General features: G+C 39.6%; 1 protein-coding gene across 2 annotated transcripts in view; it reads left to right on the top strand.

Annotated features, from left to right (window-relative positions):
• The window catches only part of Tlk1 (tousled like kinase 1), a 118,098-nt gene that overhangs the window by 93,526 nt on the left and 6,727 nt on the right, over positions 1-17,845 (top strand). For both annotated transcript variants that reach the window (XM_036184190.1, XM_036184191.1), the window contains exons 12-17: positions 2,253-2,319; positions 12,793-12,890; positions 14,708-14,789; positions 16,798-16,979; positions 17,099-17,268; positions 17,623-17,758. In XM_036184190.1, coding sequence (XP_036040083.1) covers positions 2,253-2,319; positions 12,793-12,890; positions 14,708-14,789; positions 16,798-16,979; positions 17,099-17,268; positions 17,623-17,758 — 735 coding nt within the window. The remainder of the gene's footprint in view (positions 1-2,252; positions 2,320-12,792; positions 12,891-14,707; positions 14,790-16,797; positions 16,980-17,098; positions 17,269-17,622; positions 17,759-17,845) is intronic.

The following is a 17,845-nucleotide window of genomic DNA, read 5'->3' as shown; positions in this document are numbered from 1 at the left end:
TTTATTTATTGGGTTTTTATCCTTTTGCTTTTCTTTGGGATTTTTTTTAGCATGTAGAGTTGTGTCATCTGTGAAGATACTTTTAGTTCTTCCTCTACAGTTAGGATACATTTTCTTTCTTTTTCTTGCTCTTATTTACTTCCAGTATAGTTCTGAGGAGGAGGAGTCAAAGTGAGCATCCTGTCCTGTTCCCACTCTTAGGGAGAAATGTTTTTTTCGGGTTAAAAATGTTCTCCATATTCCTACTTGATTTGCAGAGACAGAGTAGTCTCATTTCCCTTGTAGCGTGCTGTCATCTATTTTTTTTCTAAATCAGTGCTTGGCTCCTGATGAACTCCTCAGGAACCATTTACTGGATTGAGATAATCAGGTCAGGCTGCATGCCTCTTAGCAGTCTGACAGCAGTACAGCTTGTGCTTGAGCAGTGTCTTGAAAACATGCAGTGATGAGTTTCTTTTAACACGAGTATTGGGTAGTTTCTGTTACCTGACTCTGATACTGCTAAACTATTATTAAGTGCTTTTTCAATCCCAACACCTAGGAGGCAGAGGCAAGTGGGTCTCTGAATCTGAGGCCAGCCTGGCTTATCTGAGCTGTACAGTGAAATTTTCACTGACTCACTCTGTAAAGTTATCAAGAGTTAATCTTACCAGCTTTAAATTATTTACTTTCAAGGTAAAAAAATGAACATAAACCTAGTGATAGCTTTATTTAGGAGCATTCTAAAGATCCTACATAGATAAACTTGCGTTTATCTATAATAGGTAATAGGAGCTATCTAACTATTATCCATTATTAATAATTTAATAACAGGTACAATTTATGTGGGAAGAAATTAGCTGTGTATTTCCATTAATGTATATATAAAAGATTTGGTAAGTAACATGACAGGTTGACTTGCTTGAGGATAAATTTTTTTAAATCATGTTAAAGCATGTAATAAAAATAACTGGTGATTTAAAGCTGTTGATGTTAACATTGTCTGCTTAGCTCTGTTATTCTCAATGAGATCCTGATTAATAGTCTCTTTGTTCTAAATACATATATTTCCTTCTCTTTTTAAAATACATTTTTATCTCTGTGTGTGTGTGTGTGTGTGTGTGTGTGTGTGTGTGTGTGTGTATAACACGTGTGTAGCAGGTGCTGGCAGAGCTCAGAATAGGAGTCTGCCACAGTATTGGCTACAAGCAGTTGTGAACTTCCCATCATGATGCTGGGAACATGCTCCAAGTCACTAAGCTGTCTCACCAGCACCATAGATTGCTTTAAAAACATTTTTCATTGATGCAAATGGACAGCAGAAAATCTAAAAAGCTTACATTATGGTTATAAGACATGTCCCTGGAATAGGAATCCTGAAATTGGCACCTGTGGACACCTCAAACTATTTATCTGTAGAATCCTTTGGAGAGAGTATTTACAGCTTTTGTCATTTTTAACAGCTGTAATTGTAAAATGTTAAAGTTAGAAGCCTGCAAACTTAAGACAGTAATATCTGTCCCTTCATACTGAAGAAACTCTAGAAGTCTGCATATGTAGGAGCTTTGGAGTTTTGCATGATAGGATCTTGCTTCAAAATCCATGCTTTAACTTTGATTTTCAAATACCAGATTTTAGTTATATTTTATAACTCAGGTTTTAAAAAAGTCAATGTTTTCCTATCTATAACTAGCTAAAAAAATTATATACTTTGACAAAATTCTGAGCCATTTTGTGAAAAAGCCATACTTTTTAAGACTAGAAAACAATGTTAGTAGGTACACCTGGACCTGTGGCACATTTGCATACCCAGAAGCTCTTTGCTGTTATTTCCCTCACTTTGTTCACCTGTAGCTTCATGTCTCCTCCTCCTTCCATTGCTTCATCCACATGCGCCTTGCAACAACAGTTCATGCTACAGTGTTGTTTTGTGACAGGGTCCAGCTTGTAGCCCAGGCTGGTCTGGAACTCCTGATCTCCTGGCTGAGGCTGAGGCTGAGGCCCTCACAAATGATGCAGTTGTGAGGGCTTTGCAGTTACAGGAGTGTGCTCACAGCTCTTGCATAGTAGTTAGTTAATTACTCTAGCTGGAAATGTTAAATATATGCAGAAGCATATCTTAAAGAGGTTCTACAACTTCCGTGTTTTAGGCTTCAAGTTATTAGTATTTTAACATTTGTATTTGGTTGAATTTTTTTTCATGTTTTGTTTTTAATTTTTAAAAAGTACTAAGCATTAATCTCAATGTAGAATTAAACTCTCCCTTTTGGCAGGCTGACTCTGGCAGAATATCATGAGCAAGAGGAAATTTTCAAACTTAGACTAGGACATCTCAAAAAGGTACGTGAAGCCGTGCTGGGTCTCTAGTTTGTTGTCAAGAGTGGAGAACTGCATTCATTTCTTTGGCTTAATTCTTAGTTTATTCAGTATTAATTGTTTAAATGTTTTTTATCAAAATACATAAGCAGGACATTTATAACCTACCTGATCTAGTATGAAGTGATACGGTTGAAAAATGGTTTACTGTATGATGTTAAGTTTTTGTTACTGGATCACTTTCTACTTGTTGATAAGCTTTGAAACTATCAGTCCTTTGTTTTTATAGATCTGAGTTTGATGAAAGTCATTTCCAAATACTAGTAGAGATTGTTTTCCTTTCAAAATGAAGTTATGAACAAACCGAAAATTTTCTTCTTGCCATTGTTTTCTTCTGTTTCCTGCTTATCAGTTATTTGATTTTTTTTTTTAAGATTTTATTTATTATGTAAACAGTGTTCTTTCTGCAAGTCTGCGGTACACCAGAAGAGGGCATCAGATCTCATTACAGATGGTTGTGAACCACCATGTGGGTGCTGGGAATTGAACTCAGGACCTCTGGAAGAACAGACAGTGCTCTTAACCTCTGAGCCATCTCTCCAGCCCTGATTTTTTTTTTTTTTAAATATAGACTGATGTATTGACACAACTGAACTAAGTGAAGATAATGTCTATAATGTCATCTCTACGAGTGGGATGGTGTAGATGCAGCTGCTGTTGAACTGTATATCAAGCCCTGTTTGAGATGTTTCCCATCTGCCACTTAGTTAGCATGCAAAAAAACTCTGGTGTCTGCTACCATGCCACATTTGCCTCTGCCACTGCTCAGAAAGCATCAGCCTAAATTACCTGAACAGTGGATCCCAAAATGATTTTGGCCCTCTTGTTCTCCCCAACATTCTCCTGTTCTGCTGTGGTTGTTCAGTTTTCTCCTGCTCTGAGATGTATATACAGCTGCAGTGTGTTGCCCTTAGCGGATAGAGCTGTAGATGGAGCTGTAGATGGAGCTGTAGATGGAGCTGTAGATGGAGCTGTAGATGGAGCTGTAGAAGGAGCTGTAGATGGAGCTGTAGATGGAGCTGTAGAAGGAGCTGTAGATGGAGCTGTAGATGGAGCTGTAGATGGAGCTGTAGATGGAGCTGTAGATGGAGCTGTAGAAGGAGCTGTAGAAGGAGCTGTAGATGGAGCTGTAGAAGGAGCTGTAGATGGAGCTGTAGAAGGAGCTGTAGATGAAGCTGTAGATGGAGCAATACTGCAGCTATTAATGAACTGTGAGGTAGGAGGGGATCTTCAGTACAGATGAGTCACAGTATTTGTTGTCCACCTAAGCTGTGTTGTTAAATAGAGATATGTTTGATGCCCCATGTTAAAACTTACCAAGGGCAAGGAAAATGGCTCAGCAGGTAAAAGTGCTTGCCGCCGCCTGGCAACCCACGGTCTGTATGCTAGAAGAAGCAGAGTGCTTCTGGCCGTTCTCCTTTGACCTCCATACTTGTGACGTGTGTGGTGTGTACACACATGAACATACAAATAAAAAATAAACTTCCTCAAGCATTTTAGTGCTTTAGTTTAAATACAGAGAAACTTAGCATGTGTTTTCTGGCCAGTCTTTATAATAAAGGGATACTGTGTGTTTGGTTGCTTGTACCTTGGCTGAGGAAATCCTTAATTGCAGTGCTACTGAGACTGTGTGTTAATTACTACACTGTTGCTGGGAGAATTCTTAGTTGCTGTGCTACTAAAGGTATACTTAGAGCTTTGGGGTCACTATTCTCACATTTGGTAGCAAATTTTTTTTTTTTTTTTTTCTTCGAGACAGGGTTTCTCTGTGTGGCTTTGCTCCTTTCCTGGAACTCGAACTCACAGAGATCCGCCTGGCTCTGCCTCCGAGTGCTGGGATTAAAGGCATGCGCACCACTGCCTGGCTTTTGGTAACAAATTTAAGTTACTCTTTCTAACAATGACATTCTTATATCTACTTTATCTTATTAGATAAAACTAAAATTTTATAATGGTTAAAGTCAGTATTCCTCTATGTATTTTTTAAAACTACACTTTTGAAAACGTTCAAGAAGGGTTTATTATTTTGTTGGTTGATGATTGAGTTTGGGGTACTTTGAAAATATTTGGTATCTATGAACAGTGCTTTTTTTTTTTTCAAGTAACGTCTACCTCCATGTCTCATTACTTGGTGGCATTTGTACACTGTTACAGACTACCTCACCTTTTGACCTACCCCCCCCCATCTTGCCCTCTTTCCCACTGTTTGATATTCTACATTTTTCATTTTACTCTTTCTTTTCTTCTTCTCCTTCTTTTCCTCCTCCTTCTTCTTCTTCTTTTTTTTTTTTTTTGGTTTGGGTTTTTAAGTTTGTTTTATTTGTTTGTTTGGGTTTTTGAGACAAGGTTTCTCTGTTTAGCTTTTGGATCCTGGCCTGGAACTCAGAGATCACCTGCCTCTGCCTCCTGAGTGCTGGGATTAAAGGTGTGCACTACCACCTGGCTACTCATTCTTTTCTAATAACTGTCCTCTCTCTCATCACTTTCTCTGCATTTCCCCAATTTATGTATCAAATATGCTGTGAGTCTTAGGTTTCTAACATCTACCTGACTAGTTCCCAACATAATTCTTTTGTTGTTGTTATTGTTGTTCTTACTATGAGATAGTATGGGGAAAGTGTCAACTCACAGTGCTGAGAGGCGTAACTCCTTCCGGGTCTCTTCTCAGAGACCTTCTAGATGAGAAGCGTGAATATGTTTATGAAGGCAGTTGCTGGCCATGCATGGAGATAATAAAACTGAGCAATAATGTCCCCTTAGAGAGTGACAAAATAGGAGCCGCTGCTTCCAACTGGGTGTTTATGTTTAGTCGTCCAGTTAGAAAGGAATAGCAGTAACTTAATTGTAGTAGAAATAGTTCCTAAAGCACAGCTAGAAAGTAGGTCATTCTGTTTGTAAGGAGAGAGAGAGACTGAGACTCAGCACACAAAGGACAGGCTTGATTCACAAGAAAATTCTGTCTTATGGTTCCTAAGCTCCTGGGTTTGGTAGCTGGCAGAACATACCTCAGCTGTGAGTGCATAGTTTCTCCCATACGCGGGGTCTGTTCTGATCTGTGAGTACTTGGTGTTTGTGGAACCTGCCAAGCAAATAGCAGGTCAGATAAGGGCATGGATGTGAAGCCAGACATGTTCTTTCCTCCCTCTCTCTGTCCTTCTCTCTCTTCCTGTCTCTCCCTAAAATAAACTCTTAACATAAAGAGGATTATTATATTAGGTTTGTTGATCCTAAATTACAAGCGTATTCCTAGTTTTAAGAAATTGGACACCATGAGAATTTAGAGTAGAAGGTCCATTTGCTGCTGAAAATGGGCAATTTGTGATGTGATGTAATTCATGATCTATTCATATGCATTGCATGTCCTAATGATTGAAGAGGTAAACAATATAGACGTTTATTCAGTATTAAATGAATTATAATGTTCTATTTATATCTATGCTACTCTGTAGTCTTAGAAAATACAGTTTTAAAGTGTATAAAGTCAAGCAGGAACCTTCAGAGGTATGTGGCTTAAAGTAAATGAACCAAAATTGCCTCCAAAAATGAAATCATAAACTTTCCCTCAGTGCTTCGTGTTAAGTTTGTCTTCTAGGATCAGGAGGGTCATTGTAGTATCTCTCAGTATAGCAGTGATTCTTAACCAGGCATGGTGACACACTTGTATGTCCCCAGAACATAGGTGACTGAAGTGGGGGGGACTCACCAAGCACCTCTACACAGTGAGACTCATGCACATCCCCCCTCAAACACACACACACACACACACACACACACACACACACACACACACACACACACACAGACAAATACAGAAGACTCTCCTGTTCTATGCAAGGCCTGGGTTCCAGCCTTAGCAATATGCACCCAAAAAGCTCTTTAATATTTATAAAGAAAAGAATTATGCAGTCATTGTTCACATATTCATAAGTGGCTTATTTCTTTCCCCTGTCTGTGAAGGTATGATTCTCAGTCCCATGTCAACGGAATTACACTATATGACCTTATTTCCTTTTTCTTTTTTTTCTTTTAAGACAAATTACAATAATTCTTTCTTTCTTTTAGACAGGGTGCCTCTATATAGCCCTGGCTGTCGTGAACTCACTATGTGAACTAGGCTGGCTTCAAACTCACATCTTCCCACCTCTGCCTCCCACGTGCTGGGAGTTGTCCAGCTTGTAATAACTCTTTCAAGTGAACATCAGCTTTAGCTTTATGAATGCCACGTGCTTTACATGGAGTAACACAGTCAGTGGGCAACCAGCCAGTATGATTCTCTCTGCCTCCTTTTCAGTGGCTATTCCCATAAGTTTATAATGTAAACAATGTATGGATATAGTTGTTCTTTGTTCTCTAGTTTCTGTCTTGGGTGTTTTGGGACAGTGCCTCACTGTATACCCTGACTGGCCTGGAACTCAGAGATTTGCCTACCTTTGCCTCCCAGGTGCTGGGACTAAAGATGTGCATTAGCACACCCATTGTTCTCTTCTTTTCAGATTTATAGTTTAGCTACATGGTTATTTGAAGAGAATGCTAGAAAGTTTGATGTCTCAGTATCAGATACTAAATAGTAAAGGAGGGATTGGGGAATGAAGTGTGTTTGTGTGAGAGAGACAGATAGAGAGATAGTGACAGATAGATTTATAAGACCTGGTTTAAGTGGCAAAAGTTTTTTTTTATTGGAGAGATAAGACCAGTCTGTAGTTGGCAAGAATCCTCAGCAGACACAAAGGTATCAGCCTGAATCCTCAGCTAAGCTCATCTCAGAGATGGTCATCTCAGTCTCCTGAAACAGAATCACATCCAACACGCCACCTGACACATTTCTTTCTCTCTTTCTCCTCTGCTCCTTGCGATGTGGCATTCATCTCTCCTTGTGCCTCGTTCTGAAGAGATAACAGTGTAGCAACAACTCTGCCACTGACATCCTGTTCTCTGACCGATCTTGGTACCTGCAAAGAGAGACAAGCAGTGACAGGCAGCGGCAGCATCAGTACTAACCTCCATGGTGAACTCTTTACAGGCCAAGAACAAGCTCACAGCTCTTTTCTCACTCCTCACAGTGGAACATGCAGCCAGTTGAAACGGACAAGACTGGATTGCCTACAAGCCTGTTGAACAGTGGAGAATGCAGGGCGTTGGTTTTAGGTGAATTGACTTGACTCCACATATTCCTGACCAACTTTGGTATCTCTTTCAGCCTTTTAGAATGCTCAATATCATCCAAGTTATCAAATCCTTAGTATGAACACAAAAATAAGTTCCATATGTGACATTTCTTCTCATTTTAGTTTTGAATTAAAATAATGAGCAGTATAATATCGACAGCTTTATCTTTAGATCTGTGTGTTCACTTCTATATTTGTGGCCATAACCAAAAGCAGTCTTTTGAAAATTCTCTTACTTAAGACGAACCACAGACACATTATGTCTCTGTAAACTGTGACTCGGGGTCTACTCTTGCAGGGGTAGGAGTAGTTTTCAGGGGACATTGGGGAAAATGCTCTGTCTAAAAAAGTCACAGTTAGCCCAGGAAGCATGTCAGCAGGCTTCCAGCTGTGTGGAGGCAAGAAAGGTGCTGAGAAGCGCATTGAGATTCCTAGTTGACATTTTGTCCTTACTATTTCTTCCTACTTAAACATGAGTAGATTTGAAGGATGGTTGCTGAGGAGCTAGCTGTAAAGGGAAGCTCTGTTTTGATGGTCCACCTCCTCCTTGCCAGAGATGTGGAAGAGTCTGCTTCTTGTAATCAGATCCCTGACTTGGCAGTAGATGATAGTCACTTACCAAAAGGAAAATTTAGAGGCAAAGTTTTCTTTCTTTGGTGTTTAATATATTTAATTTACTTGCTTAAGCAGTAGGATTTACACATTTTTGTGGGGCTAGGGATGTGCTCACTCGGTAGAGTGGGTTTGCCTGGCATGCATGAATCTAGAGTTATAATCCTAGCATCTGAGGTGCTAGCACGTGCATATTTTCCAAGGAGGATTGGGAGTTCAAGATCACCCTTGACCACACATACACACACGTTATTTTTTTGTCGCTGTTTTAATATTGCAAGTCGAATTTTCCTCACTTAGCACAGAGTTGTTTAATCTAGAAGTCACTGTTTCATAAAGAACACTTACTTTCTTGGCTACTGTCCATTTCCAATCAAAATTATAAATCTGTGCTTTTACATGTACACACCTGTTCAGTATGTTAAGGCTGACCCCTTCCCATTGTTGAGTGGGAAGTTAACTTTTTATACTGTTTTTAAGGGTATATGATCTCCTGAAAAGGGTTCAAAGGCCATGGAAAACTGGAAGAAAGGACTACACTGTACTGTACCATGTACTGTACATGGGCCTGCTAGACAGTGTCAGCACCCTGCTTAGTATTTAAGGGATTTCCCTATAATACAAATACTAAATAGTATGCTTTAAATTTGTCAGTCATTGGGATTCTTACATTTATTTGCAGCTGCTTAGACAAGGTTTTACTTTGTTCATGTAAAATGGAGAAGCTTGCATAGGAACAAACCTGTCTTGTTTAGCATTCATACCCAGTTAGAAATTTCAGTGTAGCTGAGTGTTGGTGGCACACGCCTTTAATCCCAGCACTTGGGAGGCAGAGGCAAGTAGAGCTCTGTGAGCTCGAGGCCAGCCTGGGCTACCAAGTGAATTCCAGGAAAGGCACAAAGCTACACAGAGAAGAAACTCTGTCTCTGGGGAAAAGAAAGTTTCAGTGTATATATTTGTGCATTTGAAGAAAGATAAATAAACCCACACCCTCACACACCCTTCTCTGTTAGGAGGAAATGAAGAAAGTGAAGTGGGGGAAGAGGAAGACATCAGGAAAGAGAATGTGTTCCCATCACTGATGGCGATGTCCTGACTGGAAATGAACCAGAACAGCAATATGTAGTTAGAAAAGAAAAGAACTGTGACTCCCAGAGTCTTTGTGTCTTCTTTCTCCTTTCCCAGCTACAGTCACACTCAAGTGTGACAGCTGAGATAAAATCAGACCTGCCCTGTACTGTAATAATTGCTCAGCTGTTGGTTCATATCTCCTGTATGAACATACATAAAAAGGATAAATTTGAAGTAAATTGATAGAGTGCTTGCGTTCTCTCTCTCTCTCTCTCTCTCTCTCTCTCTCGTGTGTGTGTGTGTGTGTGTGTGTGTGTGTGTGTGTGTGTGTGTGTGTGTTTAAACGAGTGCGCGTTTAAAGAAGAGGTCATGAATTCAAGAGGGAATGGAAAGACACAAGAGTTGGAGACAGGAGAGCGGACTGGACATGATGTAACTCATGAGCCAGAGAATATTTTGTTGCCAAAAGAGATGAATTATGAGTAAGTTACATTTTTGTGCTGAAGATTTGTTAAGAGACTAATTGTTCTGTTGAAGTGGTCATGGGACTTATTTTTCATTAAAAATATTGGAAAGTGCCAGTTGGTGGTGGTGCACACCTTTAATCCCCGCACTCAGGAGGCAGAGACAGATGGATCTTGTGAGTTCGGCGACAGCCAGGGCTACATAGAGAAACCCTGTCTTGAAAAACCAATATATATTGGAAAGTAGTATTTTTGTGGGTCATCTAATGAGACGGTATTGAGGTCTTCCGCTGTTTATATGACTTGATCTTTGTGATGTATGTTAGAACACTAACATTGTTTGAAGGTGCTGTAAACCGTTGCAGTATGTATTATGAAATTGCCAGTTGCTTCCGTTTTTGGCTTGAATAGAGAACAGCTGTGTTCTTTTATTTTGTGTTTGATCACGAAACCCACTGCTCTTTAATGCAATCTGTTCTTACTGATGTTCCTTCTATTCTGTAACTTCCTACAGAGAGTCTCTCTGCTTTAAATAACTGGGTAGCTAGTGGTTGAACCCAGAATTAGAACTGTTTTTGAGATAGGGTCTCACTGTGCAACCTTGTCTGGCCCAGAACTTGCTCTCTAGTCCAGACTGGCCTTGAACTCAGATTTCTGCCTCTGGAGTGCTGAGACTAAAGGTGTGTGCCATCATGCCCAGTGAAGTATAGTAGTTGGTTAGATTCTCTCCATTTTATTAATTTGACTTGGGTTTTCTGTGAGTGTGAGGATACCATTCTGTGATGAGCTGTGAAGTCGGATTATCCTCACTTCTGAAACCACTGACAAAGATGAATGTCATTCTCAAGCAATAAGAAGATGGCTACAGGACAGAGCTTTAGGAAGTATCTGAAGGTAACATAGTTGCTGATACTCCTGGAGCCTACTCCTGCTGGCCACACCCTTTCCTATTCGGAGAGGTTACTGGGCCTCTGGCATTTGCTTAAGCAGTGGTTCACAACCTTTGGGTCTCAACTCCTTTGGGGTAGCATATTGAATATTTATATTATGGTTCATAGCAGTAGCAAAATTATAATTATGAAGTAGCAGCAAAAATAATGTCATGGGGCTGGAGAGATGGCTTAGAGTTAAGAGCACTGACTGCTCTTCCAGAGGTCCTGAGTTCAATTCCCAGCAACCACATGGTGGCTCACAACCATCTGTAATGAGATCTGGCACCCTCTTCTGTGTGTATGTATGTATGTATGTGTGTGTGTGTATATATATATATATATATATATATATATATATATATATATATATATATATATATATATCTATCTTTAAAAAATAATGTCATGGTTGGGGTCCCCACAGCGTGAGGAGCTGGATTGACAGTCACAGCATCGGAAGGCTGAGAGCTGCTGGCTTGAATGTGTGGGTTTGCTTGGCTGCCATAGCAAGCACCAGGCTGGTGGCTTGAGCAACCAAGTGTAGTTTCTTGTTTCAGAGTCTAGATCAGGGTTTAGTGGAGTTTGCTTTTAGAGAAGACCTCTTCCTGGCTTCTATGTGGTTTGTTTGGGGAATTAAGACCTCAGTGTATGAATTTGAGGGAAAACTATTCACTCTATAACACCATACTTTTTCTCAGTGAACTTTGAGAGAAATTATTTAAAGTCATAGAATTGCATTCCTCCTAGAGTATGTCCTTTGTTTTAAAGTCTAGGAATTACAAAGTTGCCAGATGGAAAGTGTAAATATAGTTCATACTTCCTTTAGAAACTTTATCCACAAGTTATCGCTATTATATAGATAACTGAAGACTATAAAACAGGTGTTACTCTGTTCAGCAGTCTAGGTGAGTCTTGTAATTCAATGGTTAAGACTAAATTTCTGGAAAGACACTGTTGAAATTGTATTTCCATGCAGTAATTCCAAGTAAAATTGCAACAAGTATTCTGGTTGCTATTCTGATAGGCTTGATGTGCTTGATCAGACCCTTTGAATATTTACCAGCCTACCTACCACATGGTAGTTGTGGGAGGAGAACTGTCAACCTCTTCTGGATTCCTTACCATGCTTTTCACCTATCTGAAGGGCTAGTTTTTCTACTTAATACGACAGAATTAGGACAACCAGGCCAGCTCTTTTCTGGATCCATTGTTCCAAAGCTTTTCAATCCATCTCCTGTTTGTGCAGTGAGTTTTGATTGTTGAATGTTTGGGGTATAGGGGGACCTAAAGCAGAAGGTTAAGTTTGAGGCTAACCTGAGATACATAATATTGTATCGTATACTTCCTAAAAATAACTGACTGAGGCCATAGTGAATGATGAGGTCTCACTTAAGAAAGCCTAAAAGCAAGGAGTGTAACTCAGTGTTGAGATGCCTGCCTGGCATGCAAGATGCCCTGTATGCTCTCCAGTACCAACAAGAAAGACTGTTAATCTTTTTTGGGAAAAAAAAAATCTCTCAAGAACCCAATATTTCTCAGAACTCCACTTCTAGGAGATTCTATGCCCTCACAGGCAAAACACCAGTATACATAAAGACATAAAAAATGCATATTCAACATCTTTGTACTGAATGCTTTTGAAGTACATCTTTAGGACTCGGCCTTCATCTGCTCTGGTAACTGAGGATCTGACGTTGCTGTTCATAAATTTGCTTGAATGTGTCTTGAAGGTTGTGGGATTTATCCAACAGTTGTGTTTGAATGTACTTGTATTCCACATTTTATAAGGATCTAGCTTGTCCCTTTAATGGTTATTAAAAAATACCTTTGTTTACTTTGTGTTAGTAAATTTGTTCCTCTTAAATTAAGATTTGGGAATCCATCTTGTGTGATGACCAGCCAGCTTCATACTGCCTTGCAATCACTCAGTTTAGACATTATCAAAATAGATTCTTTGGAGTACAGAGTAACTGTGGGCTTTCATTAGGTGCAGCTTTTGGGTAGAGGATGGGCCCTGCAATAGGCCTTTGCTCTTGTGTCTCTGAGGCGCCAAGAGAGCACTCTGGTCTTCAGCTCAGTGGTACTTTGTAGTGCACTGTTGTTTCGTCGCTGTGAAAATGGATACATGGGTAAAATGTCCTTTTATATCACAAACAAACAGAGCTTGTTATCGTTTCCTCTCTTCATCTTCAGGAAGAAGCCGAAATCCAGGCGGAGCTGGAGCGTTTGGAAAGAGTCAGGAATCTTCACATCCGAGAGCTCAAGAGAATAAACAATGAAGATAATTCACAGTAAGTCCCCACAGTTGTACATGAAGGAGTCACCTTCTGTACACATAGAAAAGTTCCAGTGTGTCACCGGTGGATGTCTGTGTGGTCTGACCCCCAGCTACCTCCCCACCCTCTCTCCTGGTCCCCTTCTGAATATCTGGGGGCTTTCTTGTTCTTCATACCAAATGCTCCGAGACAGACAGACCACCTGTCTCTGCTCCACCTCTTTTCCCCTTTCACATCCTTTTCTTTAGTTTTCCATGATGACTGTCACTGTCTGTTTGTTCTTTGATTATTTATTATCTGTCTCCTCCACATAACTTGTAAGCTTTTTGAACAAGATCATTATTTTCCTCTCCTGTATTATCAAACCTAAGACAGTGCCTGGGACATGGTAGGCACTTAATAGATATTTCTTGACTGAATGTCAAAATTAATGTTACAGGAATGAAGGAGTAAGTGTTACAAGTTATATATCTAAAATCATACAATATAGGAAGGAATGGGAAAGAACTACAAATTGTAGTCTCTGGTTTAAATCTAATTATTAGAATGAGTGTCTTGGGTGTTACATTAAAAAATAACCTGTGTTTACTGGATCTTCATTTATTAGAGTGTAGGAGAGAAATGTGTCTGTTGACACTTGATCTCTAAGGCAGTGATGTAATGTAAAGCTGCATGACTTCATGTGTATTTTCTCTTGTGAAATGTGAACACCTTGTTTACAGTGGGACCTTGTGATCATCTGTAGATATGTAAATTTATAAACATCACTTTAGCATGTGAGAGAAATGAAATAATAGAGAACATCCTAAATTCTGTCAGATTAAAGTATTAATAAAACAAATGGGATAAACTAATTGAAAATGAACTTTCTTTGAAAATTAAGTTTAGTATTTGTGGCTGTGGTTTAAGAAGTTAGATAAAGTAAATTGTTACAGTTTTACAGTGTACTCCAGTCTAAGCAGGAATCTGTTTTCTACAGTTTTCAGGAGAAACTTTGCTAACTTAGATTCAACCAATTTTCAGTAAAATTAGACAATACGGTGTATTTATACCTGGCATTTTAAAGCTGTTGCTGTCAGAGTATAAAATTTGGAAACTTTTTCTGGCAAGCCCTTCCGTGACTTACTGTTAACCTTGTACAGACAGTTTACACAGTCCGACCCTTTTCTGTGTAGCAGCTGAGCCCTCATCTGTAAACAGACACAGAGCAGGCTTTGTTTTATAGGATTGGTTGAGAACTAAACAAATGAACTTATTATGTAGGTTGCTTAATATGTACAGGTACAATAAGCATTAACAAGTAATGATAGAATGTATTAACTTTAATATATAGCAGTTACAATAAACACTAACTAGTAATGGTAGTTTGTATTACTTGAGAGTGATTTTTTTTTAAGTTTTTTTAAAAAATTCTTACTTTCAAAATTGATGAGCTAAGATAATAACCATGAACAAAGATCAGTTGATAAATACAGTTATTTTTAAATAATTTATGAGTGATCACTCATGACTCAATATAAATGTATATTTTGCAAGAAAAGTGGTGTATGGGGACTAAGGGGTTTCCTATAGAGCATAATTGATGGTCTCTAAGAGGGTGCTGTTTGTGGCTAGCTGTTATAGTTACACTTTGTAAGTGCTGAAGCTCAACACAGGTGATGTTTTGTAGAAAGATGGAGAGAGGAAAGGAGCAACTGCTGGCTGCTGTGAGGAATGATAGACAGAAACAGAAACAGACAGCTGGGAACAGTCAAGAGTGGGCATTGATGTACACAGAGCTCCTTATAGTCTTTTAATGTGCCTAAGTAGTTTTTTCTCCCTTCCTTTTGAAGGTTCAAAGATCATCCAACGTTAAATGAAAGATATTTATTGCTTCATCTGCTTGGAAGAGGTGGCTTTAGTGAGGTGTATAAGGTAATGTCTCTGTTCCTCACGCTGAGGGCGTGGTTAGAAAGTAAGTGGGTTTTGTGTACTGGTTTTAGACTGACTGTGGTCCTCAATCTCATTTGAAGAAGGAGCTTACGCTGGGTTCTGTGGTCTTGTCCAGTATAAGGCCTGTTCTTAGCCCTTTGTGGCCCTCACGCCATCCTCTCGGCCATTCTGACTGAATAAACCTGAGGTTCCAAGAGGGTGTCGCCACTCACACCGCTCAGTCTCCCCATTCTCGGGGGCTCTGCTCCTCCGCTCTACTGCCTCACGGGGTGATGGCTTTGTCATAGGCCACTTTACTCCTCTTCTAGTTTGTCTCTCTTACTGTGACAACACCAAGACACGCTGGGGAGGGAGCAGTTACTTCATCTTACAGGGTACAGTCCTACACTGAGGGAAGTCAAACAGGAACCCAAGGCCAGAGCCGGAAGCAAGAACCATGGAGGAATGCTGCTTCCAGACTTGGTTGTCCTGGCTTGTGCTCGCCCGTTCTGCATAGCGCAGGACCACATGCTCGAGGGTGGGACTGCACTGTGGCCCGTCAATCAGGCCAGTCTCTTCATGCAGAGCCCTCAGATAACTGTGGGCTGTGTCAGATTGACAGCCGAAGCTAACTAGGAAAGTGTTTCCCTTTGCTTAAGCTAGCAAGGGAGGGGTTCTGGAGACCTTTGAACAATCATGGAAGTTACTAAGTTCTTCTTAAAGGGGTGTCTTTGCATGTAAGTCACAAGAAAACTTAAACTGTTAAGCTTTCTTTGATGGCATTTGCTGTGTCAAACATTTGTGGGCTGGAGGGGTAGCCCTGCAGTAAGGGCCAGCACTGCTCTCCAGAGGACCTGAGTTCCGTTTCCAGCACCTTTGGAGAAGACTCACATCTGCCTGTGCCTCCAGCTCAGGGTGATCTAATGCCCTGGCTTCTGAAGATGCCTGAACTTGTACACAGAGATGAAGTTAAAAAATGTTTATAGTTTAGATAACATCGAGGTTACCTAAAATAAAATAAGAGGTTTAAAACACTTATAAATTATGTGAAGTTTAAAGTACTGATAATATTCCTGTTCCTTATGAAATAGGCTAGTGATTTTTTTTTTAGCCTTTTTTTTTTTTTTTTTTGAGACAATTGGGAAAATTGAGTGAAGATTGTACACTGGATTAGATTAAAGAGATAAATACTAAAGAATTAGCAGGATTTATTTTTTAAATATTATATGGGGAATAAGTCAGGTGGCTGGAGGTGGTGGCTAATGGTAGAGCACTCACTTAACATACATAGCACCCTGGATTTAGATTCACATATTGTCTCACTCTAAAGGGAACAGATGTAATAGTAAATACATAAACATTCATTATGCTGCTTTCAACTATAGATTGAACAGTTTCATAACAAGTTTTTGTTTTGTTTTGTTTTGTTTTCAGTAGTTGGAGAATTGTTAAGAACCTATTAATCGGGGCTGGAGATGGCTCAGTAGTCAAGAGCACTGATGGTTCTTCTAGAGGACCTGGCTCAGATTCCCACCACCCCCATCCATCTATAACTCCATTTCAGAGGCCCCACTGCTGTCTTCTGGCCTCTGCAGCATTACACGCACAGGTGCACAGATTACATAGAGGATAACACCCAAACACACAAATAAAAATAACTTTAACATTAAAAAGAAGTTATTGATTTAGTTGCTAAGAAAAGATAGATAAAAGTGCTTTTTTCCTATAACACACAGAACAGAGTCAACCATTTGTGTGGCTCGCTGCTCCCTGTAAGATTTCCCATGTAAGGGAGCACGCCGTGTTTAAAAAATGCTAGCTTCACTGTTTTATCATGACTCAGTTTTTCTGCTTCATCACCATGACATTTCGATCTTATTTAAGAACATCATTGAATTGCATATAGTACTAGAAACGATCACTCGTTTTTGCAAAAGGTGTCACTAAAACTTCAGTCTGTTTAGCTATTTGGTGGATGTATGATGTGATCATGTTCTGCCTTGAATTGTAGGCTTTTGACTTATATGAGCAAAGATATGCTGCTGTGAAGATCCACCAGCTTAATAAAAGCTGGAGAGACGAAAAAAAAGAAAACTACCACAAACATGCCTGCAGAGAGTATCGAATACACAAGGAACTGGATCACCCCAGAATAGTTAAACTCTATGATTACTTCTCCTTGGATACAGACACGTAAGTAAACGAAGATTCGACTCTTGAGGATACTGGTTTGTTTCTGATCCTTCCCTGCAGATATTCTCATCTCTGTTAGGTTCTCAGTTCCTGGATAATGATGGTCCTCTCTCATGTAGGTTTTGTACAGTGCTGGAGTACTGCGAAGGCAATGACTTGGACTTTTACCTGAAGCAGCACAAGTTGATGTCTGAGAAGGAAGCTCGGTCTATTGTGATGCAGATAGTGAATGCCCTACGATATCTCAATGAGATTAAACCTCCTATTATACATTATGACCTTAAGCCAGGTATTTCAGGAAACATGTCTTAACAGGGTTGGGTTTTTTTTGTTTTTTTTGTTTTGTTTTGTTTTTTTGTTTTGTTTTTTAATTTTCTGGAGATGTGGGGGCTGTGTTTACTTTTTTTTTGGTTGTATTTTGTGACAGGGCTTCCCTATGTAGCCTGGGCTGGATGAACTCAGAGATTCACCTTCCTCTGCTTCTTGAGTGCTGGGATTAAAGGCGTGCACCCATATAACCAGTCCCCAGATATATATTTGTTTAGTTGTAAAAATTATTCTTCCATTCGTGTGTGTGTGTGTGTGTGTGTGTGTGTGTGTGTGTGTGTGTGTGTGTTACTAAAAATATCTATTTTGGTTTCAGGAAATATCCTTCTGGTAGATGGAACAGCATGTGGAGAAATCAAAATCACTGATTTTGGTCTGTCCAAGATTATGGATGATGACAGCTATGGTGTAGACGGAATGGACCTGACTTCCCAAGGGGCAGGCACTTACTGGTAAGTGATTCAGTAAAAAATCAGGACTACTTAGATTAGTCCTCAGTGTTTTTTGAAAATTTAGTTTTATTTTCAAATATTCCTTGA

This window comes from Onychomys torridus, chromosome 4 (assembly GCF_903995425.1).
Source record: "Onychomys torridus chromosome 4, mOncTor1.1, whole genome shotgun sequence".
NCBI lineage: Eukaryota > Metazoa > Chordata > Mammalia > Rodentia > Cricetidae > Onychomys > Onychomys torridus.
The sequence above is the reverse complement of the archived record's forward strand: the minus strand, read 5'-3'. Positions and strand labels throughout refer to the sequence as shown.